Source organism: Phasianus colchicus, chromosome 23 (assembly GCF_987193195.1).
Source record: "Phasianus colchicus chromosome 23, bPhaCol1.hap1.1, whole genome shotgun sequence".
Taxonomy (NCBI): domain Eukaryota; kingdom Metazoa; phylum Chordata; class Aves; order Galliformes; family Phasianidae; genus Phasianus; species Phasianus colchicus.
Genome location: NC_143458.1, coordinates 3,874,623 through 3,900,726, shown reverse-complemented (window position 1 = coordinate 3,900,726; position 26,104 = coordinate 3,874,623). Strand labels below are relative to the sequence as shown.

The 26,104-nt window shown below is 44.6% G+C and overlaps 1 protein-coding gene and 1 long non-coding RNA gene across 8 annotated transcripts in view; one reads left to right on the top strand and one right to left on the bottom strand.

Annotated features, from left to right (window-relative positions):
• The window catches only part of LOC116233104 (uncharacterized), a 224,884-nt gene that overhangs the window by 163,524 nt on the left and 35,256 nt on the right, over positions 1-26,104 (top strand). For 5 of the 7 annotated variants that reach the window (XR_016459557.1, XR_016459558.1, XR_004167891.2 and 2 more), the window contains 4 exons: positions 233-295; positions 859-971; positions 4,645-4,751; positions 12,812-12,977. Coding sequence is in view for 2 of the 7 variants with exons in the window: in XM_090123446.1 (XP_089979572.1) it covers positions 922-971; positions 4,645-4,751 (157 nt within the window). In the remaining 5 variants the exon portion in view is untranslated. Of the gene's footprint in view, positions 1-232; positions 296-858; positions 972-3,216; positions 3,398-4,644; positions 4,752-12,811; positions 12,978-26,104 lie in introns of those variants that run through there. The other 2 variants (XM_090123446.1, XM_090123448.1) reach the window with 2 other exon arrangements.
• Positions 5,771-15,769, bottom strand: LOC149915189 (uncharacterized). The gene is made up of 3 exons (XR_016459561.1): positions 15,534-15,769; positions 13,409-15,143; positions 5,771-5,982 (listed from the first exon to the last, which is right to left on the bottom strand). It is a non-coding gene; the product is annotated as an uncharacterized LOC149915189 (long non-coding RNA).

Here is a 26,104-nt window from a genome sequence, read left to right as displayed (position 1 = left end):
AGTTAATCAACTTTGGCAGAACTCAGACTTTTGCTGTTGCAGCTTTTTTTTTTTTTTACTTATTTCTTTTAATTCAGAATACAGACCAGCCCTTTGAGTGCTGTTAGCTCTGTCAGCCCCATCGTTCAGTGTCACAGCACAAAGTATCTGTAAGAGATTCAGTGCTATTTAGAAAGTGTTGGTTAGCAACTAGATGTAACTTATGAGTTTAAATTCTTTTTGTCCCATTTAGGTGAACGTTGGCTGAGAGAGAAGGAATAAAGCAGTGTTTTACAGCAGCCCAGCAGCACAGGAGGTACGTATGTTTATTTTCCATAATTCTGTTTAAGTGTTTTTAATTCCTACGTCGTGATGATTTGATTGTTTTTAAAAGAGGGCTGTGGAATCCCAGCTTCAGAATATAAGAGATTGAGAGTGACACGCACATGAGTCTGGTCACAAACAATGAAAGTAGAAGTTTGAGCATGGAGTTGTGCTCAGTCAGCACTGTCAGCATTAGGAGAGTGAATGTGAAAGTTGGCACTTGGTCTTGCTGAGCCTCCTACAGCTGGCCTCAGCCCAACCATGCAGCCTGTCTGCATCCCTACATCAGGCCTTCCTTCCCCCAGGCACGTCAGTGCTTCCTCCCAACTTGGTGTGCAGTACTTCCTCCCAACAAGGCGTTATCTGCAAAATTACTGAGGGTGGAATGTGCTGTCCCCATGTTACCTGCATTCTGCAGGCCTGGACTCACTGTTCTTTTTAGGCAGGTATCAAACGCTCAGCTTGTGAGCAGTGCTGAATTCTCCAGCAGTCAATGGCTGCTTGTGGAGATTGCATCTAATTCCACTACTGAGTGTGAATTTCCTTCTCTTTCAGGATCTGGCAGTACTGGTGAAGTCCTTTCTCTGAACCAGACAACAGAAGCTGCTCTCCTAGTTCATGGTTGCTCCTTCCCACTGGCAAACAACCTCGGGGGAATCTGCTTTCAGGTGAGATATTCAGCATTCAGTCAATTGAACTGATTTTTTTTCTTTTCTCCCCTCTATTGGGAGACCTTTGCTGATTGTGATCTGAAGTGATAATTAAGAGATAGAAAACCTTTTAGCCTGTTGCTAAGCTCACAAATCCATTGCTTCTGCATAGTTGATTTTTTCCCCGTTTCTATTCTTTGAATTCTTATTCTTTCAGTTAGCTCCTGCTACATCTTGTGCCTCGTTACAGCTAAAATTGAGCTCACCTGTGAATTTCACACTAAATCTAAAGGCAATACTGTGTCAGAAGGGAGTTTTGGTGGGGTGTTGGTGCTTGTGCAGGTTACAGAAGGAGAACGAAGACCAGCAGGTTGGGTTCAGTATTGAATAATAGCATCATGTAGAGGTAACACAAAGAACTAATCAGAGACAGGAACAGAAAAAGGACTTATCTTCTGGAAGAAAGAAAGTCAGGTAGAATGAAAGGCAAACCTGAAAGCAGTGAATCTGTTTTACATCCGTGAAGGCAGAGGAGTGCCACCTGGGATCAGCTTGGCCATCAGCAATGCTCCATGCTGCAGAGTTCCATAGCAACAAATTTTTAACTTGAAATCCCTGGCTGCAAGGGTGCACACTGACTAGAAAATGGGCTCATGTTTCTCTGAAGTCATTAAAAACTCACTTTCTTTAATTTTTCACCCACCATCCTGCTCAGAAAATTGACTTATTTTTGAAGCCCTTAATTAAGCATGAAAATCTAGCGTTAGGCAGCTGCTGTCGTTTTCTTCCTACCCCTTCAGCAAAAGCCCCAGTGTAACATGTTGCACTGGGCTCTGAGGTTGCAGGATGGGTTGCTGGTGATGAGCAGCAACCAAACCTGCAGCACATGCCCAAGGGCTTGCAGTCAGATGAGTCACATGTCGAATGGGCCAAGTTTAATCCCAGAGAGAATGTTACAACACAGGAAGAAAGCCCTGAAAATAACAGGAATTGGTACAGTATTTGGACCGTAAACACAAGTTAGAACAGTCTGGATATTTGCTCTAATCCTCTCTGATTCTATTTTGAATTGCAATGTTCCTACTTGCTAAACCACTTTCTGTTTTTACACTTTTTTACCATGACATAAGGAGGAGGGATATTTTGGAAACTGGAAAACTGCCACTTGCACCAGAATGGCATGCCACTAATTTCTGCAGGTCTGTTGAACTGAGCATTGCCACTCTGTAAGCTCTGTCAGCCTCCTCTAGGGTTCCCCATAGAGATCCCCACCCTCTTACAAGGCAGGCCATACCCCAGGTGAGAGCAGTTCTGTTTCCAAGCTCTCACCTGCTTCAAATTATGTCCTTGGAAATGATGCTCTGAGTATTTGAGAGGGGAAGAGGTTGATGTATTGAGGGTTCCTCTAAGAGCAACAACAATTCAGTGAGCCCAAAAGTGCCCAAAAGACAATGAGTGCATCCTTAATGCAGCCAGGATTAAACATTAATGTGCTTTTATTTTTTATTTTTTATTTTTATCTTTTTTACCTGAGCAGAAATTTGGGAGAGTGGTTTAATGTCAGATAGTGTATTTTAATGGAGGCCTGGAAGAAGAAGAAAAAACCTTCCTGTGTCCACTTGTTTCTTAGGTACACCACATTACCCACAGCCAACCTCGCCACTCCCAGAGAGAGTTTGTGTAAGTCCTAAAATAATTCCATTCCTCTGTCCCACAAATATTCCCATTCGGTCAGCTTTATATAGAGTAATTACTGTTTAACATGGCAGTGCAGCTGGGTCAGGGCTTATTTTGGGGTATGAGATATAAAAAGCTGTTTGTAAAAAGAAAAAAAGTGAAAGAGACCATGTTTGTCAATCTGTCATTCTAAACAAATGAGCCTGGAAACTTGTTAGTTTACTTACTTTTAAGAGGTGGCATTCATGAGAGCCACTGGCATTGGTACCAAAGGCACAATGTAGCACTTCAGTTATAGAAATATAACTGTTGGAAACAACATTCCATTCCTACATAATGGAGAGGGAGCCAGGTTTTGTGGTGGCACGTGTCGAGGGAAGGGCAGAAAGTTGTGACCAATGGACACGTGGGAAGCTCAGGCGTTTTGTGGGCAGGTGCAACGTGCGACTGCTGGAGAAAGGCATCTGGAAGGATGTGCCTCGACTCCTTGCATCTCATTCAAGCAAATCTTTGCATTTTCTGTGCCTGAAGCACTGTGCACAGAGCAGGCAGCTCATTCCCACAGCTGTGCTGTGGTGTAATTAGCTCTGTTTTACAGCTGGGGAAACCAAGGCAGTGAAAGTATTGAGTTGCTCCCGATGACCTGGTGAGTCATATCTTGGATCTTGGGTTTGAGCTCAGGATTTGCTGGCTCTTGTGCTTCTTTGCATTTTTTCAGACCGTGCTGAGTCAAACTTCCTTCTGATTGTAGTAACTCTGATACGGATGTATGTATATTTAATATTCACACATGTATTTTTATTTTTGTGCGTATTGACTATATGTGTGTAAGTATAAACAACAACAACAACAAATGTGACTATGTATATGCACGTATCATTTCTTATCTGTTCCTAAAATACAGGTGTCTCTGTGGGAAAACAGTTCTGAAGCTGTTTATTGTACAATAGTTCAGGAAGTTGAGAGGATTGTATTCTCTTCTGTGGTTTCCCATGCTGGGCAGCTCGTTTCACCTCAAAAATTAGCATCGTACTCTGGTTCACAGAAGACCCCAATATTTTTAGTAGTCATAGGAAAGAATGTTGTCCACTGGGACGGAGCAGGAGGCTGTGGATCAGGACTCAGGGTTTGGTTGTCTTTTTCTACTTATTTTATGGCCTGGGACTGTTCTTATCACTCTTCTGTGCCTGTGTTTAATAGCAAAACGGGACTAGTAACGTTGAGTTACCTTGCATAGAACTATGAAAAAATGAAATTGAAGTTTGGAGACCTTTTACTAGCCTTTGGCATCAGAGAAATAGAGCAGTTACAAGATGTATTCCTGTGGTTTGGCTTTATTAATAATATGAACTCCTTTCGATATTGTACTAATGAAATGAAGCTGGGAAACAAACCAGAAGCAGATAAAGACAGAAGTTGAAATCCTTCATGAACAGTTATACAATGTACTAAGAAAGGATGGCTATATCCTTGGATTGTTTCTTGTAAAAATGCTGAAATGCACACAGAAAATAGTTTTCTCTAGGAAACAAAAAATAGAAGAACAGTGCCATTCCAGTGTTTTTTAAAGTGAGATCTGAAAAGAGAGATGCTGGGAATTACGAAAACGTTTCAAAATGAAAAGTTGGAAATGAATTTGAACGAAACCTTTTGGCTCACGAATGGCTCTCAGGTTTCTTGACTCCTCCTTCTCTGCCAGCTATGCCTGACTGCTGGTAAATGGCAGCCTGAAAGCCTTGAGGTCCAAGTGGTGAGGCGGAAACAGATATATCATGAGCAGGATTGGGGTGTGAACAAAGTGAGCTCCAGCTTTGTTTCCTTTGCCAGCACTGCTGTGTGCAGCCGTTAGGGTTGTACAGAATGTCTCAGTATTGCTGTGGGACAGGCAAAGAAGCAGGTGTCTGAGCACTCTGTATCCCTGGGAAAGAGGCTTTATTTCCTTCCCCTCCCTATGTTTGCTGTCTGATCATCCATTAGGCTTATATCCATATGTTTCTTATTGTTGCTGCCCTAGGTTGAGCCTGCTGCAAGGTGGAGGTGAAGAAATGCGCATCCATCCTTTTTTGCCTTCTTGTTGCAGAACTCACCAACAAGACCATTCAGGACTGAATTCATTTCCAGGTAAGGAAGAACCCCTTCCTACTTGGGTGGTGAAGTACTCAATCAAAAGTGAACTGATCACCGTAATGGTCAAAGCAACACAGGTTGTAACATACCAGCTTCACCTTTGCATAGAGTATTTCCTACACGTAAGAATCTAATTGGTTCAGATAAATGCTGTTGTGTAGACACTGAGAGGAAGTAGAAAAGAAGTCTGATCCCAGGCCGTCAGGGACAGAATCTTTTTTCACTGTAGGATGCTTCTTGAATTAGTCTGAAAGAGCTCTCGTTTTATTTAAGAGGTTTTTATTGATCTACAGGGCTTCGTTCATCGGTTCTATCTTCTTGAGTGGCTGAAGCAGACTTAGCTTACGATAGGAGTTCTTATTTGAGTTTGTTTTATCAGCTCAGTTGTTGCTAAATTTCATGCTTTTCTTCTCTGGAAAGAGGCACATGGTTTAGAGAGAGAAAAAAAGTGTACATTTCCTTCCAGTCCATTAACTTTCTTTCATGGAGCTCTGTACCAGTTTGAGTGCACAATTGGGAGGAATCAAAACACAGACATCTAGACTATTACATAAGATCAAAAAGAGAACAGAGTTGTTTTGAAGCTGAGTGTAATGTATTTGTCCAAAGTCATGAACGTTTTTGAGAACTCAAAACATTCTTCCTGTTCTGCCTTAGGATGAAACTTAGACCATATCAGCTGGAGAGAGATCCCAAAATACTTGAAGCCAAATAACTGTAACTGTAGACCTGATTCAGGATCCTTACAGAGGAGATCAAGTAGGGATTTGAACCTGATTTTTAGATGGGCTCTTTTTCTCTTTTTTCCTTCTAAATTCAAAGTCCATCTTATGTTGAAGAACCCATCCCCATGGATGTCAGAAATATGAATGAATTCAGGTCAAAAACTTAGAATTTTTTTTTTTTTAACTGATCCAACTGCTCCCCCAGTAAAAATAAAAAAATAAAAAAAATAAAAAGGTTGGCAGTGGAAATTTCCAGAGAACATTTTCCTGTCTTGCCTCATAGTTGTATTATGTTGTAACATCTAAGTTATAACTCTTCCTAAATGAACCTGCTTATTGTAAAGGACAAAAAGCACTGTGTACATATATCGATTGTGCATATGTCCAACCACAGTGGATGGGTTTGCTGGGTTCCCTGGCCTCTTGTAGTTGTGTGTTCCTCTGTTAGGAGCAGGCTGGAAGCTGGACTGAAGTCCTTCTGCTGTCAGTCACTTGTGGTCCTGGACAGAAAAAGAAACACCAGTTTTTCTTCTGTAGTCCGGATACTGACTCACCTGTGTGGCAAAAGAAAATAGCCAAAGGGCTGCTGTTCCCTGGTGTCCCAATGTGCCTGGGGATATTTCATCAGGGAATTTAAAGCTTGAAGGCTGGGGCTGGTTCACTAGTTAACTGTACTTAACTTGGTGATGCACTTGATCTCCTGGTGCCTGAGGTCCCCATCCTTAAGAAGTAGTTTTATTTTGTGGTTGCTTTTAAAGCCATTGGCAACATCTGGTTGTTTTACATGGGTGTTGCAGACATGTGATGTTGGTTCAAGGCAGCATTACTTATAGTTGGAAACTGATTGCAACTCATCTGCCCCTTCTTGTTCCAGGCCTTGACCTGGGCTGTGGTGGGACTGGGAACCATCCCACTGCTGCTGTGCTTTTCTTCCTAATAATGTGTTTTTGTGGCTGCAAGATGAAGAAACCACTGTTCCCATGTCTCTGCAGGCCAGTGGTGACCAAGGAGCATGGCTATGGAGGCTGGCTTGTCACACATCATCCTGTATCTGGCCAGGAAAGCTGTCTGTGGCCTTGTGGATTGCTTCCGTGCTGTGTGCCCACCCCAGAACAACTCTGGAGGCCTTCAAACAATGCATCTTCATACATCCCTGCAGGAGAGGGTATCACTTATGGCACTACAGGGAAGATCTCTCCCCTGCTATGCACCTTTTTGTTATTCTCGTAGCTCATTGCCCTGAGGAGCACCCAAGCTGGGAATACTAGTTCAGGTGGGCTACCAGAAAAAGTTTTCTGCATACATCTAGATTGGTGCTGGGGCAGGATGGTCTTTGATTCACACTGGCTTACCTTCTGCAGAGCAGGACTGGAGCATTCAGCGCTGCCTTTCCTTGGCAGCTCACTGCAGTGCTGCTTTGCTATCCGTCTGCCATCCATGCTCACCTCTGCGAGAGCGGCTGATGCAGCTAATCTGTGCTTATCTGAATGCAGAGGCATAGCAGCAAGAGATTTCATGCAAATGTAGCATCGTGCAGCCCCGTTCCTTCTCACAAACTATTGATTACGTGTCTGATTTGCTCTCCCCTGATAATAGGCCATAGGCAGAAGCCAATAGGGCGAGGAGGACGAAAACCTGTCATGATCATTCGATGCAGCTGGTGAGCCAATGGGAGGAGAACACCCGTGGATTGGGTTGGGAGAGAGTAAGGCTGGGGGAACTGTCTTAGCAACAGCAGAAAGCATCTCTTTCCCCCTCCCACTGTGCAACCATACTGGAAAGTTCCTGATGATGTTCCTTAATGTATTTGTCTCGCCCATGCCAAGTTTGTACGTGATTTGTTTGACTTTGATGTGTCTGCCAGTTTACCCCTTTCTCTCCTTTGGAGAGGATAGAAGGGCATCTTTTCTTTGTCTGTCCTACTGAAACCAACTAATGAGCTCAAGGTAAAGTGATCTCATGCTGGATTCATTGCCCATGCAAGCCCTGAGTGAGTGAGTGAGTCTTTTTGTGGTTGGTATTTTCCTTTTGACATCTTTTCAAGACAGCTAAAGCAATGCAGAGCTGACACCTTGCCTAGCATGAGCTTCATGGTGTATTGTTGCACTGAAGGATAGGCAGCCTGTTGTGGTAGTGGGAGCTGGACACCTTGTGGTATTCTCAGCTCTGTTAAAGAATCCCTGTATGAAGTCAGGTGTATCCCTAGCCTTCAAATCCAGATTCCCTTACCAGGCTGCTGGGTTCTTTGGTCTGGCAATGAGAAGATAAGCTTTCACTGTGGAGCCCTCCCTGTGATCTGTGGGCTGAGAGAAGTCAGTCCACAGATCGTGCTGCCTTTCCTCTTATCTTTTATCTGCCTTTCAGCAGGAACTGTTCTTTCTGTCTCTCTGCCTCTCTCATGGTCAATCCATCATTGGTTTAACCAACCGAAAATTCAAAAGGCAGTTAAATTTGTCTAAACCTTTTGAACATTTACTGAAAGCCAAACATTGGCACTTTCAGCACCCCCTTGAAAATGACCTTCATTGTCCTCCTCTCACCTGCTGCCTCCTCTGGCTCATAAGCATTCACACTTTTATCTCATTATTTGCATGCTGATAATAGACATAGATTTTGTTAGTCCTGCATCTGTCGAGACGGCGGGGACAATAATAGAAGCACCGTTGGGACCAATATATATTGGTCATAGGAGAGTGTCCAATGATGTCTGGGTCAGGGAGCCTTTAACTGCAGTGTCAGGGAATTTAGTCAGCTGTCATCGCTTCTTAATTAAAAATAGCCGAGACTCACTTACATTCCGTTGCTGTGTGTTAGCTCATTTGTCATCTTGTCCTTTGCTCTCCAACAACATCCCGAAACACCCTCAAAAAGGAGAGTGGGGAGAAATGCAGCAGGTAGGAGGGCAGCTGGATGGAGAGCAGATAACCTGTGCTGTGAGCTGCTCTTTGGGTCCTGTGGGAGTTTAACAGGATCCAAAGGGGATGGGGATACACAGCATCACAGTGTGCAATGTACTCTGCGTGTATTTTGTGTCTATGTATAAAATTAGCCTCTGTGCATGCATGTGTCAGGGAATAAATCAAGCACTAACTGTCCTGAGGTTAGAACTTTCCTTGGGGACAAACCAGCTTGTATTTTTTCCATCCTGGCTTTCCAGCACCTTCCTCTGGTCCAGTACTCTGAAGGACAGAATGTTTTAACAGTACGATCCACTCAGACCTTTCCTATGTACACAAGCGATTGGATTCCTTATTCCTTGCTAAATGGAATTTAGCAGTATCTGTGATTGCTATCACCTTCCAGTAAATTTCACTAATTTATTTGTGATATTCCTAGGGGGACAGGGAGATGGGAGGTTACACAGAGGTCCAGGAGCTGCAGAGGGAGATAAATAGCATATTGTAATATCATTACTGAATGAAAATGTAATCCCCTCCCCCTGCCAAATAAAAAAGAGTATATTGTGACTGTAGTTAATGCTTGGAGCCGAGGGACAGTTTTGGCATCAGGAGAATTTTTCAGGCTTCCTTTTTACAAGTAAATCAGAGGTGGAAGGGCATTAGGCTGACTAACTTCCTGAACTGGAAGTTGCATCCGGACTACCATATTTAATTGTCTATGATTGACCTATCTTCCATGAGTTTTGCTAATCCATTTATGAACTTGTTTATATATTTGGCCTCCGCAGCATTGGGTGGTGATGAATCCCACCATTAAATCACATATTGTTTGAAAAAGTTCATCCAGGATGTCCTGTACAATGCTATCAATCTGTCTGGTGAGTAAATGGATGGCTGTTGCCAGGGCTTGAGATTCCCTCAGCCCCACGTTGGTGGTCATTTCCCAGCAGACCACTTCCATCCCTTGCACCAGACCTGCAGTGCTACAGCACCCACCTGGGGCTGCAAGGGAGCTCCTGCATAAGGTAGCTTCCATGGTCCCTCTGCTGAGCAGTGATTTTTCTGGGTGTACACAGTTATTGCTCCTGCCCACATGAGTGAAGATCCAGTGATACTTGGTATTTTTGCTAGAAGTGTTTATTTCCTGTACAGGGGAAATTCACATGCATTTTGTGGGATGAACCCAGAGGTTCTCTTCAATCTGCTCAGTTTTTCCTGAGTCCGTAGGGCAGTTTGTGGGAAGAACGAGGGGAAGACACCTGATTTGAGTTTGTATTGTTCAGGGATTTTGAGTTATTCTCAGTTATACTGATGCAGGGAACAAGAAGCAACAGGTTCTGCTCATCTGAACCCTAAGTCACCAAGCGAAGGACAGACCTTTGTGTTAAAGATGTTTTCAGAGTGCAGTATTTTTTTAAAAAACTAATTAAGCTCTGATGACTTCAGCTGTATTTTCAGCTTCTGATTAAGGCCATGATACTAATTAAACTCTTGAATTATTAAAAATGCAAATAGTCAGACCTGTGTGCAACAGCAGAATTGTGTTTCCATGCTCCAGGACAGCAGTTGGGAGTATTTGGCAGAATCCCTTGTGGTGACAAATATTTCATCTCTATTTTTTTTTTCTTATGGCTGCACTCCAGTGGATGCAGAACTTGAAAACATGAGCTGCTGGGGTAAATGTCTCAACTGCCTTGCAGCTAGGCAAGGAAGTTTGATTAAAATACAGCAAAGTTTTAGAAGGAACCTTGGGTCTCTTAACATCATGACTGTGGCATTTTCACTGAATGGGCAGCTGGGATTGAAATACCATTTAGTCCTTTGAGAGCAAGTCTGCTGCCAGCAGCAAAACTCTTGGAGCTGCATTTAGACTGCATACTTTGTTGTCAAAGTTCAGGAGCATGATAAATTATTTAGACCTCTAGATGTCCCGCCAGCCCCTATCTCTCTGGCATCCCTGTTAAGATGCATGCACCTTTACTTAGGCATCTATTGCAGGAGGTCTGGTTGTGCCCTTTCCTTCAATACAGGTATATATATTTTTTGTGGCACTGCTAAACAATGGGATTCAGAAGGATGTTTTGATCTCCTTGCTGTCTGTATCTCGTCAGGAACCAGGGACAGAGTAACAGCCATCCCTGTGCACCGACACGTCTTTGTAATTGTGAATAGGGCTCATTTCTTCTTCAGATGGATGGTGCAGACCCACAACCAGTGGGGCTCTGGGGTCAGTTAGCAGGACTTTGGAGTAAGGTGGAGAAGCACTGCAGGCTGGGAACTGGGTGGGTAAACACTGCCTGTGACTGGCTCCCCAGTGCTGCCCTGTGCTTGGGTTGTGAAAGTAATTTCTGTGTTTACTGTAGAAGGTGTAACTCCAAAGCCTGTAGTGATGCTCTGAGTAATGTCCCTGTCTGTACCCTGGTCACTCTTGCAGCCCTGCTGGTAGAGGCAGTGGCCAGTGGGACTTGGACACATCTGTCCCTTCCCACACCCCTTTTGTGCTGCCATTAAGGAGGCTTGGCTAGAGCTGGCAGCTTTTGCAGCTGGGATATTAGAGGGAAATGGCAGTAGGCAGTCTAGTTATAACCTGCCCAGAGGGAAGTTTCTTCCTAATGCCTATTTAGGTCATAATAAAGACATAAATTAAAAAAAGGTGTGCAAGACACTATTCAAATGCACCAAGTGCTTGTCACATTGAATAAACTGGGATCCTCACTGGTGTGAAGGTATTACTGTTTATTGGAGTCACTTCTCAGATAAAAATATGACCCAGTGTCTTCAGTTGAGTCCAGTCAGTGTCAGGCATGATGGGGAAGCGATGTCGTTTTTGCCTTCCCTTCTCGAATGTCCCTTTAGTGTGTTGAAACAAAGAAATAAGTGGCCATTACTTTACCTATGACAGTTGACTTTTTTTCATCCTCCCACTGTAATGGGCTGCAGGTGTTTCACAGCCAGCCCAAGCTAATAAGGACAGACATTCTGGCTGCATGCCAAAATTATAAAACTGTCCAGGGAGAGAAGAAAAGAAAAGACGAGGCGCAGGGGGGGTGGGAAGGAAGGAAAAAGAAAGCACGGGAGTCACTCCATGCTGAGATTTTGTACTTTTGTGTCTCCTGAAGTGAATACATCAGTCAGGAATCAAAGGTTTGGAAAGTCATTCAGCCCCTCCAAATTAGAAGGCGAGCCATCTGCCTGCCAGGATGGAGCTGTCCTCAAAGGCCGTGGGCCAGGGCTAATCTCAGTGACACAGGGATAAGCCTGGAGCATCTCCTCCAGAGTTACAAGCAGCTCGCCTGGCATCCCTGATCCTGGCCTGGTGCATGCATCTTCCTGCCAGAAAAGCATTTTGGACCCAGCCCTCCCTTTAATGTTGTATCACCATAGTGATGGGCTCCTCTGCTCCAGAGCAGATGAGGAATTGCTGTGGGGCTGTCCAGTGTTAATTAGTGCTTTTTAGGGAAAAGTTCAACTCAGTGGAAGTTACGAGTACAAGGTGCAGCACATTTGGAGCTCTGCAGCCTCTCATCATCTTTGGTTATAGCAGAGTCCTGCCATCGAGTCCCACGTGCCACAGGAAATCCCTTGTGTTTCCTGGAAGTTAGAGCAGTGATGGAAAATCGATGGGAAGGAAAGATGCTCTGTATGAGAACTGATGATCCACATACGTCCTTATGGCTTTGCAGATAATGCTATTTGGAAAGCTTGGGCTGTGATGTGAGATCCCCAAGGTGCTCCATTTTTGGGCAGGAGCCAAAAAACTGCCAGGATAACAGCACAAAGGAAAGCTGGATCTGAGGCACTGGCTGGCTTAGATCATTGGGCTTGAACTGCCCTAAGGCAATGTAGCTAATGCAAGAGATTGGCATCTCCAAATGTACCTCTGGCTGTTGATTGCATGAGTGCCTTGGGGATGTCTCTCACCTGAGGCACTTCAGGCTGCTTCCTAAAGGTAAGTGAGATGTGCTCAGGCCTAAGGGCATGTCCTTGGGTGGAATAGATCCCAAAGCTAGTTCTGGCACAGGGTCACAGAGATGCTCTGATTCCAGAAACTAGACTGCCCATGTAAAACCTACGTCTTCCTACATGCTGCTTGGTGTTTCTGGGTCTGGATTAGCTCTCTCAGACACAACTGGGGTATTCCTGACCCTGTGGCACAGACCTACCTGTGAGTCACATCCAGAATGATGGCAAAGGATGTTAATCAACTCACAGAATATTTTGGGTCTCCGGAATCACAGAAATGGACACATCTGAAATAGATTTACTTCACTGGGTTTAATATGACAGATTTCAACCACAAATTTCTTATCCAGATTTGTTTGGAGCCAGAATATGGTTCAGGCCAAGTGTTTTGCTTTGTTTGTTTATCTCAGATATGGTTTTGGATGCTTAGCAGGAAAAAAATCAATGTTTATGATGTTCATTTCAGATCTCCTTTTGGCAGCTGGATGAGAAAGAAATGCCACCACAAAGGAGAGATCGCTGAGGCAAGGCTGAAGTTGTATTCAAAGGCAACAGCAGTGCTGTGCATTGCAGATGTCATAGAATCACCACCGTGATCAGTCAGCCTCTTCCCTGGAGTGACTCTGAGTTCTGTGAGTAGCATCCTGAGGGCTTAATCTGGGCCTGCATATGAATGTAAAGGTGTTAAAAAATGCTACAACTGAAGTTGGCTTGTTTCAGGAAGGAGTTACGTAGCTGTAAGACTGAAAAGGTTTTAAAAATGGTGTTAAGTCCAATGATTTCTAGTAAGGAGATGGTTGATGAGAAGATGCTTCAGAAAGTGCTTTATAGTGAGACAAAACTGAGTCAGCTTTGGATTTTCTGCTTTTTTGGATGGCTTTTAGTTTTTTGCACTAACCCCAATGGGTACTTTGCGTGGAAAAGATATGAATTCTGACATTGTTTGCAAAGTACTGAGAACACTATGAAATTTCTGAAAAATACAAATAATAATAGTAGTGCAGGGAACAGCAGCTCATCAAATGCATCTTAGAAATCCAGGAGTTCTTTTGCTGATTCATACCTTGAAGTATGCTGTGCTTTGATTTCTGTCTTTGGATGCTGGTAACGTGAGATCTGGGGCAGCTCCTAAGAAACTGAATGCAATTTGGTTTCTTTGAAAGCATTTCAGACAGGACCAGATCTGCAGTTGGTGCAAGCCTGTGTCTACGGTGGCTTCAGGAAAAGTTATGCCTTAGTCTGGGGTCAGGATTTGAATCACACTCCTCAAAAGGTTTGGGTTCTTACAGTTCCCATAACCAGGACTCACTTCTGTGATGGCTTCCTGGTGCTTTGATAGTTCCTTTGGTTAGCTTCAACACAGTTTATGCATATTCAGCTGCTGAGAAGACCAGGTGCCAGTGTAAACCATTCACACTTCATATTTGTGGCTTACTTGGAGTCCAAAAACCTCTCAGGCGTGCAGTGTTTTATAGTGCAAGTACTCCAGAGCAGTTCTCATTCTCTCATGCTGCATGTGCAAGCTCTTCGTTGTAGATTTGCTGTAACATGAAGAACGAGATTACATGTCCTGGGTCACAGTCCTGTTCCACCAAGCATACTTTTGGGTCAGTAGGGAGAAATAAGGTGCAGAAGGCAACTCAGACTCCTGGCAGATTGGATATTTCTCTGAGAGCACCCGTCTGTCCTGGTGATGACAGGGAGGGTCCATGGCCCAGCAGAAAAGGGGCAGATTCAGGGCATCACTGCAGGGTATTGAACATGCTGCAGAGCAAGGTGCCAGGGCTCTGTATGCGGCGTGCTGCTCTGGGAGCTTAGTGGCAGCAACAGGAGGTCCTTTACAGAGATCAGAATTGTGGGTGCACAAAGCTGAATGACTTCACCCCTCCTCATGCTTGGTGCACCCATTTAGTAGCACAGAGGCTGATGGGGTGGGCTGAATCACCTTTGGAAACACTGCTGCCCTTCTGCAGGGTCCAAGAGAATTAGACTCCTAACAAAGGGCTCAGGTAATTGCCTGCATCTCATTGGGGTGAATGGAAGGCAAAGTGAGATATCTTCATGTGATGTCACACACTGCATTGAGGCAAAGCATGGCCTAAGGAAATCAATGGGGAGAGCACCTGGGTCTCTTGGAACGATCCGTGGAGGAGCGGCTTTGCAGTCTGCCAGCTGTTGAATGCTCCTGTTTGCAAGCAGGGGTAAAGATTTTTTTAAAGAGTTGAAGGAGGGCATGGCAGGGCTTCGGATATTTCTGTCAAGGCTTTGCTTTGCTTTGAGGCAGTACCAGTAGCCTGGATTCCCTGGGAGCAATGCATGCCATGCCAGCAGGTGCTCTGCCCATCCATGTGCTGCCAGCCTTCATCCTGCTGCTCTCCCCATTTCCACTATTTCATCTTTGCTTGTGCCACTGTTTTTAATCCCCTTGCCTCATCCCCAGCCCGTGGTGAATATTCAGAAACTCGGTCTCATTTACTGCTGTCCGGGTGCCAGAAATTCAAGTCCAAGGCACTGGGGCTGCCTCTGTGCTGGGAGGACTCCCTCTCGTGGGCTCCACTGCCTGGACCTGGCCCTGAGCTCAGAGCTCAGCAACCCCTAACAGGTCCCCTTGCTTTCTCTCCAAGAACATGATTAGAGGTTTGAAACTGAGCAGACAGCTGGTATACTCTCCCAGGGCAGCCTCTGTGTCTGGGCCTCCATTGTTTTTGTCCAAATCGTATCTGATTGCTTTCCAAGAGCGTTCCAGTCCGTAAAACCAGACCAGGTGCCTTTGGTTGTACTAATTCCTGAAATACCAGCTACGAACAAAAGCATTTTGGTTTGGTCTTAGAAAGGGTATAAAATTAATTTCAATCTGGAATGTTTTTTTTTCCCCATTTAAAACACAAGAATTTTGTCTTACACTTTCCAGACACAAAACTGACCTTTTTCAAATTCGTCCTTTGGTCTTTTACCTATTTTACTGTATTACCTTTTACTGGATCATCAAAATTGCTTTGTGCCGTACCGTTTTCTGAAATCTGACCTCTACATGCATTCTTTGCACCTTGACCTTGGCTTTTTTACATGGTGTAAAACTAGAAGGAAGTCAGATGCTAGATTTTACAGCATTGTGCTTTCCTGTTCTGCTCAGTAATTTGCCAGAAATGAGGGAAAAAAAACCCCACCCAAACAACAGAAAATCTTACCTTACCATCCAAAATTGGTGGGAGGGCTTAAAAGCTCGAGTGGGCTCTCAGCCTTGGTTTAGTTTTCCCTGCCTTTAACTGCCAAGCTGAGTGCTTTGTCCTCCAGACCTCCCTTCGTCTGCACAGCAGGAGCAGTGCTGCTGGCACCGGGGTGCGGAGGGCTGTGCCAAGAAGATGGGCCCTGGTTACGGAGCGGAGATCTGCCAACCTTCTGTGCCGGGGAGTTTGCAAACTTCCACAGCGCATCTGTTTCATTTCAGACCATGGGCTGCACTGAATAGTCCTTTTGTGTGCTCCGTCTCCAGCTACTAAAGCTGGCTCTGAAGACGCCAGCGATAAATATGACAGCTTCTGTTACCGGGTATCCCCTGGATCCTGTGGCCTGACCCGTGGTCATTCTTAGCGAGTAGTAACATTTATATTGCTGTGTCAGCCTCGTTTCTTATCATGTAACCAGAGATGGGCCGGATGAGCATGGAAAGCTTTTCTGTACCTCTGCATTCAGGGTCATTTGGAGGTCCGCAGATGGAGCGGGCACTTTGCCACTGAACTATTTACCACCACAAATGCTGTGATGTTCTGTGCATCATTCAAGGAGAAAATGATGCTGCTCAAAATGGCAGGGGAGCGCTGCAAAGGAAGGCTGAGCGGCACAACTGCAGATGGGCAAGCCTGCCTACCTGCAGCATGTGCTGCTACAGCAGGTTTTGGTGAGCTTTCCCATGGGGCAGTGCCCTCATGTCCCAGTAAAGCAGTGCAAGGAGGAGAGCCGTCTCATTGCACCTCTGAGCAATGAGCTCTGAATCACAGTTTCCATCAGTTGAGCTGATCTCCAAAGAGCAACGGTTTTGGAAAATGTGACCCGCTTCGTTTCTGTTTAAACACAGGCACCAGAAAGAAGTGTGTACACCTCTGGTCCTCCAGTCGCTGGACTGTCACCAGTGTGAGACATCACCCAGTGGGAGTCACTGGAAACCCAGCTCTCCCCGTGCTGTCTCTGGACAGTGTTTGACTAGACTGCTTTTATCTCTCCAGCCTGTCTGTGGGAGTTGAATCTTTGTACAGAGCCTGCATTGCTTGGCATCTAATCTGCACTAGTTGACTCAGTCAGCCTCAGAAGGCAAGGGGGGAGGGAGATAAGTAGGAGGAAAAAAGGTGGGAGTGGAAAATAACATATTTGAGGGGACAGCAGGAAGTCTGGGCTCATTCGCATCTTGGGAATTGCTCAGGACATGACCAAGTGAGTGTTTCCTGATTCTCTTCTTTTTTTTCCTTCCTTGTGGGCCAGGAAGATAGGATGCCTATAGGGCACCAATGGGAGAATCCCAACATGGGAGAATGGGTGATGCCCTTAGAGAATGTCACTGGAAAACCAAGTGTCCCAGGTGGGGGTAATCTTGACCCAGCAAAACAGCTCAGCTACCGTGATTGTCTGTATGTTGTTTTCTGTGGTATTTGGATTTCCCTTGAAGATCACCTGTTCACTTCAGTCTGCGTTTATGTCTCAACAGCTCTCTGAATTGAGGATAATTTAATATATATTTGCTTGCTATTGTTTGTTGTTTTTATTATTCTGAAGGAAGGCTATCAAGGTAGGCGCTAATTAAGGTTCACTGGTGATGTAAAGAAAATAGGAATGATTTCTATACGATAAAAAACGTTGCTGGTTTTGGATCAGAGGGCTGGGGATTGTTTCAGGCCTGCAGGACATCTGAGCAGAGATGCTGTTGTGCAGGTGGAGCTGTAAAGCAGGGCAGGAAGGGAGGTGTGGAGCTGCATGTCTTTTCAAGTATTTCAGGACACCTCAACATAAAAGTTGCCACGTGAATGTCAGATCCTGTACCCGTTATTATGAAAGTTGTGGATCTGCTCATGCTTTTAAAGATCACTAATCTCACTTTCTCTAAGCAGGCAGAGCTGGGATGGCAGCGTGCTCATCGCATGTTCCGTCTACTTCAAGGACTGATTAGGTCTTTTCTTTGTCTGCCCTAATTAAATCAATAAATGGCCTCTGGAGTCACCTGTGTAGCAGGTTACAAGTTGAGCTGCTGGAGGTCACTGCAGAGGGCATCCCGGCTGCCTTTGAAAAAGAAAAGGGTTTTGATCCAGAATAGTCACCATGTCCCAGATTCCTGGTCCCTTGGGCCAGCTCGTTCCTAGAGCAGGGCTGTGAAAGCAGAGAGAAAAGAGCTGAAGAGAATTGTTTCTCTCAGGCATGAGCTAAGAAATGTGGTATTTCTGTTGTCTCACATTTTACACTGTTTACTCCAACTGTCACCTGTTTTGTTTCTTACAGGCTTTTCTCATTAGTGTGCTAGTAGTGCTGTGATGATTAGGTGAGCGGATTATGTGGCAGTGTTGCACTGTGATTTCGTTTCCAGCTGTTCTGTAGCAACTCCTGGATGTGCGTGCATTGGAATGAACTGTATTGTGTAGGTTGCTCTATAAACCCAGTGCTTATCAAGGTGAGATCACTGTATGTGAACCCTGCATGTTCTGTGGCTGTTTGAAACCCAAGTCAGCTCCAAGTGAATCCCAGTTTTACTCCTGTTGTGGATTTCAGATGAATCCAGCTGGTCTAAGACTGACGCTGCCTCATTCTGGGAGATGAAAACAAATGCAAATCCCCGTGCTGTGGTTTGCCCTGCTGGATTAGCCTGCTTTTTCCCAGGCAGATGCAAGGGTGTCTGTAGGTGTTTTCTCCAGGATAGTCGCCTTCTATACCGGCTCCTGCAGGTGTTTGGAGCAGTGGCCACCATCATGAGCACAGCCACTGCCATTAGATGCACTTTGCCAGGCTCCAAGCATAAGGGTGTGTGTGCAGAAACCCAACTCTTTGAGCACGTGTGCTTCCCTCCCATCCTGAATTCCAAAAACCCCACATCTTCTTGGAGAACTTGGCAATGATCAATATGGGCGAAAGCAGCACTCGTAGCATAGGCACAGCCTTTTTCTTCAAGGGAGTGAAAACGGTGTCTTTTAACCTGTCAGCACGCATTTACAGCACAGTTGATGTTTGAAAGAGGCTGTCCAAAAAGAAACCTGGAGTAATAAGAGTGTGCTAGTAGGGCCAGTAAGCATTGAATAGTCTCTGTGGTGGTAGAAAAGCCTTAGGCTTCAACTGATTGCTAATTATGTGCCTCTGTTCCTTTTTAAGAAGATGCCATGCAAGGTTTGTGAGGGAGGTAAAGTGTGTTAATGTGGAGACGGTTACTGGTTTTGTTGTTGTTGTTTTTCTTTTCCCATGCCTCAATTTGGTGTTAGAGAGCGGGAACTGGTTTAAAATGAAGCTGCATTCCCGAGTTCTGCCACCCATCTCTTAGAGCCTCTGTGTAAAGGGCACAAGTCATTCCACCTTAAAAAGAAAAGGGGAAGAAGAAAAGGGAAAAAAAGCAAAACCCACACTGTGCAGAGAGGGAGAGAGTTACAGAAAGTGGGCCCCCTGCTTTTTTCAGAGGGGGAATGTAAGCAGATCCTTGCTAAAACTGCTGCACTCAGCAGTTTTCAGCTTGTTTTAATTGGCCTGGCCTGAAAGAATTCTGAATGCTGTACCTGTGCCAATGAAAATGCAAATGCTTCCCCAAGACGAGGCACTTGGAGTGCCTGTGCCCCAGCTCTGATAGCAGCAGCAGGGGCACAGAGACATGTATGTGGTGGGAAACGGGGAGGCCTTGATCTGACTCCGCTCAGAAAACAAAGGGCTTTGCAAAATAAAGCATGAATAAGGCACAGCGAAATGCAGGGTGCCTACAGGAGCTCCTGCAACACCAGAAGCTTGTCTGTGATGAGGCCCATCGCCCTCCCAGCCCTACGCTGGGCTGTTGGTTCCTTTGCTGATTTACAGAGAAGCCTGATGGCTCTTTCTTTCTGGCTTTGTTTCTTTGTTGAGCTGCTGCTTACTGCTGAAGGTTCCTGTCAGAAGGAAAGCTGTTCCTTCAGATGCAGAGGTGCTGTGGCTGAGTGCATCCACACAGCCATGGTTCTGTGTCCAGAGCAGATGTAAAGCAAGCTGTGTTCTCTTCCAAAGCATCAGCTCAGTGTTGGAGTCAGAATTACTGGCGTGACCGTCGTTATGCTCCAAGCTTGCCGTTATCTTAAAACATGGAAAGACAATTGCTTAAGTCCTTGTGTTTGTTTTCCAGCACTTTTTTACAACGCCGTATTTTCCATGTGGAAATGAAAAATGGTTTCCATTTCCCTTGGATTTGAGAGTAAATCACACTGGGTGCCTCAATGCTAGATTGCAGTGAATACAAGCATGGGAGCGAAACCTCCCTGTGGAGTCCCGTCCTGCCTTACCCATATCCCAGTCTTATGCTTTTCATTCCCTTGGGTTGCTGGCACCACAGAGATGTCCATCTCAAGAACCACTTTTTGCATGTATACCCACCTCCCTCAAGTAGCTACATGAACTACAAAAAGCCCCACAAAAAAATCCCTTTGAAACTGCCGAGTCTCATGTATTTCCTGTATACTCACAGTCCCCATATGGTCCCAGCTACCAGTATTTGTCATCAACTGAAATTCCCCCTCTCCTGGGCATCCCTCATTGTGACCATTTTAGATGCAAGTAAGTCTACGTTTCTCCACAAAGTAAGTACTACAAATTATAGCCCCACAAAAATATGTTCTTAAGCATCTGTAAGACATGCTTCTTCATAGAGGACACAGTCCTGAAATGAAGAGATAAGAAAAAACACCTAGCTCAGCTTTTTATTCTGCCTCGAGTCAAATTATAGCACAGTTATGAATTGGGAAACTAATTCATTTTCAATAAATGGTTGACCAGTATTTTCTGTCTTTGTAACTGCCTATACAGTAATGAATATACATTCTTTGCATCTTTCAGATACATATCCAGCATCTTAAGGTACATAAAATTAGATCTGTATACATTTACAGAGCAGTGATTATTCTGAATTTCATCTGAGGCAATTAAAAAGCTTCACGATGACATTTAAGGTGATATTTTTCTCCCCTATGTTAAATAATTATAAATAATAATAATGATTAAACAAATTATTCTGTTCCTCCCAGTCTGGATCAACCTTTAGGTTAATAATCTAAATCATTAAAATTCATCTGTCTCTCAAAGGATTAAGCAGTTCTAAAAATTGGAGGAACCTTTCTGCATAAGGGTGATTGATAATTACCAAAGCAAAGATGTTTCGTGGGTAAAAATTGTGAAGGCTCAGTAGATTGATTGGGTCATTTATTGGTCAGGTTGAGGTGATATTTTCAACGATTCAACTCAGCACAGGTTTGTCCACCAACGTCCTTTCTGTAGGGTGTTGCAGAGGTCAGGTCCAAGCTTGCTTCCCTGTACACCAGCTCTCAGGACTCCGTGGTTCACAGCTGCACATTTGCTATGTGACCTGAGGTTGCTGACGGCCACTTTTTGAGGTTATTATTTAATTTCAGTGGGAGCTCGGCCCGTATATTATGGTGTTTTATTATTTTTCCTTAAATTGTATGAATGAGATTTCTCTTGAATAAGTTTAGACATCTAAAGTGCAGGTATTGAAACCAAGCTGCTACCGTTGAGAGGCAGCAGATAGCGCTGGTCGTTTCCCTCTTCTTTTAGGTTGGTTGTATCTCTTCATTTGTGACAGAAAGCACCCAAACAATTAGATGAGAACTGAAATCCAACTTTTAGATGGTTGCACTTGAGAGATGAATGTGACCCAAGCTGCCTCTCTGCATCCAGGAGTGCTCTTTTCCTATAGGCACTACAAAGACAATGTGGTAAAAAATCTGACGTACAATTCAGCTTCTCTATTGCAAGGACAATCTAATGTGACTACTTGAAAGGGATACGGGCTCCTTTGGACTTTTCATCTCTTTGGATAACTAGAGACTTGTCTGGCCATGAAAAGGCACAGAAGAATGGATTTCCAGAGCGGGAAGGAAAGATAAAGCTTTCCCCATAGGGCTTATTGGATTGTGAATTGCTCCACCGATTTGCAGGGTTTCTCAGAAGTAGTCCATGTTCATCCATCTTTCCCCCTGTCCCTCCAGACCACTAAATCTCTCTGCACTCTGCTGAAACCAACCTTCACATCGTCTTAATAAATTGTGTCTCTTTGCAGGAAAAAAAAATTGCCCTTTGGGATTATTAGGACCAAGCAGATACCCTGTGTGCAGAGTACAGCTTAGGGATGTTCTCCTTTATAAAATTTGGGAGGCTTTGGGGTTGCGAAGTCATAGGATCATAGAATTCATCATGAATGCACACTACAGCTGCTTGGTAACGCTTCCCCTGGCCACAAGCACGTTTTCTTTATTCCTATCCTATTTTGTTGCTTGCACCCCTCCCTCCCCCATCGCATTTTGTTCCTGGGTGCCCCTTGCTAAATAGAAGCTCTGCTTTTCCAGCTCAAACTTGAGCAGAGCCTCACTGCCGGCTGCAGGCAGGCCTGGGCTCCCCTGGGAGCAGCTTTCTCAGGAAATTGAGCTATTTCCGGTCCCGGCTGCAGCCAGGAAATGAGGAGGCAGCCATGAAGAAATATATTTTTTAATTTGACGGGATTTTTTTTTTTTTTTTCTCCTTATTTTGTAGCAGGGAGCGAATGGTTTGTTGGAACCTGGGGAGGCAGAGCCGCGGGCTGGGACCGGTGCAGGATGAGTGGGGATGTGGATACAGTGAGATGTGAGCCAACGACCCCGAGGTTGGAAGCCAAAATAGTAAACACGGGCTGGAAGAGCGGTTCTGCTTTCTGCTGCCGATTCTCTCGTTCGTTTGATTGCTGTGGATTTATTTTTGTCGCAGGACTGAATAATTCGGAGCCTTTTCAGAAGGCAGAGCTGTGCCTTTCGGGGCTGCACGTGTGGAAATGCTCATCTGCTGCCACCACAGTGGGAAGGGCTTCTGGTCCTGTGCTCTAACGTTGTCCCACTTCTACTTTAACATGAAATTAAAGTCTCCCTTAAAATTAACCTCGTGAGAATTTAAAGTGAGCAAGCGCGCTTTATTTTTATGCAAGATGTGTGGCTGGCCCCCTAAATGGCTCCTCAAATCATATTGATGTGGGTATCCCACCCATTTCTATGGCAGGTGGGGGGTAGCACTGCGAGCGAGCGTTTCCAATGGAAATGGGAAAATAATAGTGATGATCTTTGAGTGAACTTGGGTGGTGTTTGAGAAGTACGGTATTATCAGAGCTAAACAGAAGGTGGTCCATGCAAAGGATTTCAATTGAGCTGTTTTGAGAAATTGACACGTACTTTGAAGTTCTCTGGAGGAAGATTTTTCTTCTGCCTTTCTTCCCTCGGGGAAAAAAAAAGCCACACATTTGAACAGAATTTATCATTTCTTGTAATATTTTCTATTTTTAGGGTATGTCTGTGTTCAGTATGGAAGGACTGAAAAAAATCTGTGATTTTTCTTTAAGATGTGGAGATGTAATAGTGAAGCTAGGAAGTGTCAAAACCAAAACTTTAATGAGAATTTAAGAGTTTGTTCTGAAGTTTTGGAACGTTTTAGTTTTACATCGCTGAAAGACTTTTCCTGGTTCCATTCCATGCAAAAAAAGTGGCTGTGCCATTTGCCCAACTTTTCCCAGGGCTTTCCACCTGAAGCTTCTGAGATGAAGGGTGAAATGTTAACTGTGTTTGTCAGCATGTTGTTTTGTTGTGCTTTGGAACTGGAGTCACAAGGCAGTGGCCAAAACCCTGCCATCACCTTATGAGTGCTAACAAGAACTGGGCTCTGCCCTAAGTGTGAGTATTGCAAGAGCATCCGCTGTGTTTCCCAATGGAGAGAGGCATGATAGCAGCCCTGCATGCATCCCAGAGGAGCCAAGAATGTTATCTGTGCACCTTGGTGCCACGGCTGTGGGCAGGCACACTGGTGATGGTGTGGCAGTGCATGTTTGGAACCCCAGAATTGGGGATTGAAGGCAGATTGGGTGCGTTTTGTGCCAAGGGCAGTAGAGGCAATTGGTGCTTTCACTGCATCCCGAGGAGTTGGCATAAAATCCGTGCCTTGTTGTGATGCTCTGGCACTGCCTGCTGTGTTACATTTTGCTTTCAGCAGGTATATATATGTGTTTAAGTTGGTGCAGTGAGCTGGGTATGCTCTCAGTGCAGCCCCATTGCTCAAAGAGCAATCTGTGGACTGTAGATCTGAATAGACAAAAGGGAGAGAGAACAGGGGGGAGTGACTTGCTTACAGTCATCCAGAAGGAAAACATAAATCTTCTGACCTGCAATGCAATGCTTGTTCCCTCAGCACCCACTGCCTCACAAGCAATGTCCCAGATCTTTATGTATGTGATAGTCCCACTGAGTTCAATTGTGGCTAAGGAAACACAAATATTGTTACTCACATGTGGAGAGTTGCTCGCACACTAATCAGATGAAGAGCAGAGATATCCATCTCAGCCTTATTAACTTCATCACACAATTTATCATTGAAGCGGGTAACAGGAGGCTCAATTAGGCACTTGTGATTTTGGCAAGTGCCTGCAGAAGAGTGTCCCATTGTATAATTTTGTTTGCTTTTGGTTTGATACAGTAAAGCACAAATAACATTTACCCATGAGACAGCCTAGGGACACGCTGCCAGAAATAGAGGCTCCCAACAATTATACAGGATGTTGCTGTGGTGTTATCATATGATTCATCCACTATGAGCACGAACAATTGTTAACCTCAAGACACTCTCACTTTCACGCCCTCTGACACACATACCACTGAGGACAAATATCCTCAAGATGAGTAAAACGTTGGGATTGGGATTTTGACTCATAAAGGTCAGTTCACATCAGGTTCATGTGTTAAACCTTAGCTTTGCTGTCCGGTCCTTGAGCAGGGGGATTAAAGGAGAATCTCTATAAACAGTGTGATGTGCTGCTTAGTAAATCCTTTTTGGATACTGATTGACCACAGTGTGCATAGGGACTGTCAGAATGGTCCATGGTGGAAACCACTGAAATCGATTAGAGAGAGAATAAATTTGGCTCAGATACCCTGATACAACTGAGTGAAGGTCAAGACTGAGAAATATATCTAGTAAAGCTGGAAGAAAGATGACCAAAGAGATTTAGGAGCGTGAAAGAGGGTTGCTCTTGGGAAAAGCATCTGTGGAGTCTTTGCTTGGACATGAGCTTGGCAGAACATGAGCTTGGAAGTGCAAGCCCAGCTGAGAAGCTGGATTTTGAGACTTGTAGTTGTCTTTTCTGGATGTGCCCTGCGATGGGTAGCAGCTGGGTAATGGATGAGCCTCTTTGCAACCCCACGTCTTGCATGCATTTTGTTATCCTGTGCACCATAACGTCTGTCTCTCTTGTACGTGTTTGAAGAACACCACTGGCTGTGCCTTCTGCAATTCTCTTAGCATGATTTAACTTCATTCTGGCCCTTCCTTCACGAGTTGGGCTCTGGTTTGCTGTTGGTCAGCCATTTTTTGCCAGCTCTTTTGCCTTGCGAACTCACATCACTAGATGGCAGTGTAATGGCACACACGTGCCCTGCCTGTACCGATGGGGAGAGCAGTCAAATTTCGTCTAAAAAGTTGATAAAATTTAAAATTTGAGTACAAGGCAACTTCCAAACCTTAAAACAGAAGATAATGCTTCATCCACCTTCAATTTCCTTAGCACTCACTGCTGAGACCTAGGACGAGGTCTGATAGGTGTCATAGGTGCTACATCAATTTACAGCACCTCCAGCTTTAGTCTGCAGAGCTCAAGTGGATGCCACAGCCATGCTTGCACTGTGGATGCATGCAGTGCTAGGTCAGGAAATTTGGAGAAGGCTTAAAATGCAAAAGCAGTAAAGCAAATAAGCACGATATTTTCCTTCAAGTTAAACTTTTCTCACTCTTCAGTTTTTGCTTTTGCTTCCTCGTGGGATAATGGGATAATGTTTTGAGTTGCTTTGCAGTCTCAGACCTTGTGGCACAATAGATTAAGTAACAGCATGTCTCTTTGCACTTCTTCACAAATACAAAGGCTCTCCATCATTCCAGCTGATTTTGTAGCCCAAAGGGGAGTTGAGGGTGGTCGCAGGTATTGGTTTGGTTTTATGTAGCATGAACTGCATCCTGTGGGCCCATGGATTTGCAGTGTATGTAGTACATGCATTTGTGTGTGTTTTCTTAGATCTGAATTAGCAGTCTCATTTATGACCAAGATTTTGATGAGGAAAATGTCATAGTGTAGAAAAATAAACAGGGTAAAAATAAATGGCAGAAAGATAGTCTTCATCACACTGAAAGTCGTCCTTTTTGGACGTCATGAAGACAGCTGTTGGCTGAGAGGGAGATCTGAAGGTCTTTGTTAGGAAACGTTATTGCTGAGATTTTCACTGTTTGGATTTCCTGTTTTCCTCACTTCTGAACCCTTTGGCTTTTTGTAATCTCAGCAGGGTCAGGTCTGGTCATCCGTGGGGAAACAGACTGGCTGAACAACAAGGCTATGTGCTGCAGGAACAGTGCTGGGGAGTCAGTAGGTGAACGGCTGGGTAGGTTATGGAGGCAGCCAGGATCCTCGTCAGAGTCTGTTCTGACCTTCTGCATAGGGCTGGCCATAAGACTTCCCTGTCTGAGCTGCATCTGTCCAGATAAAAAC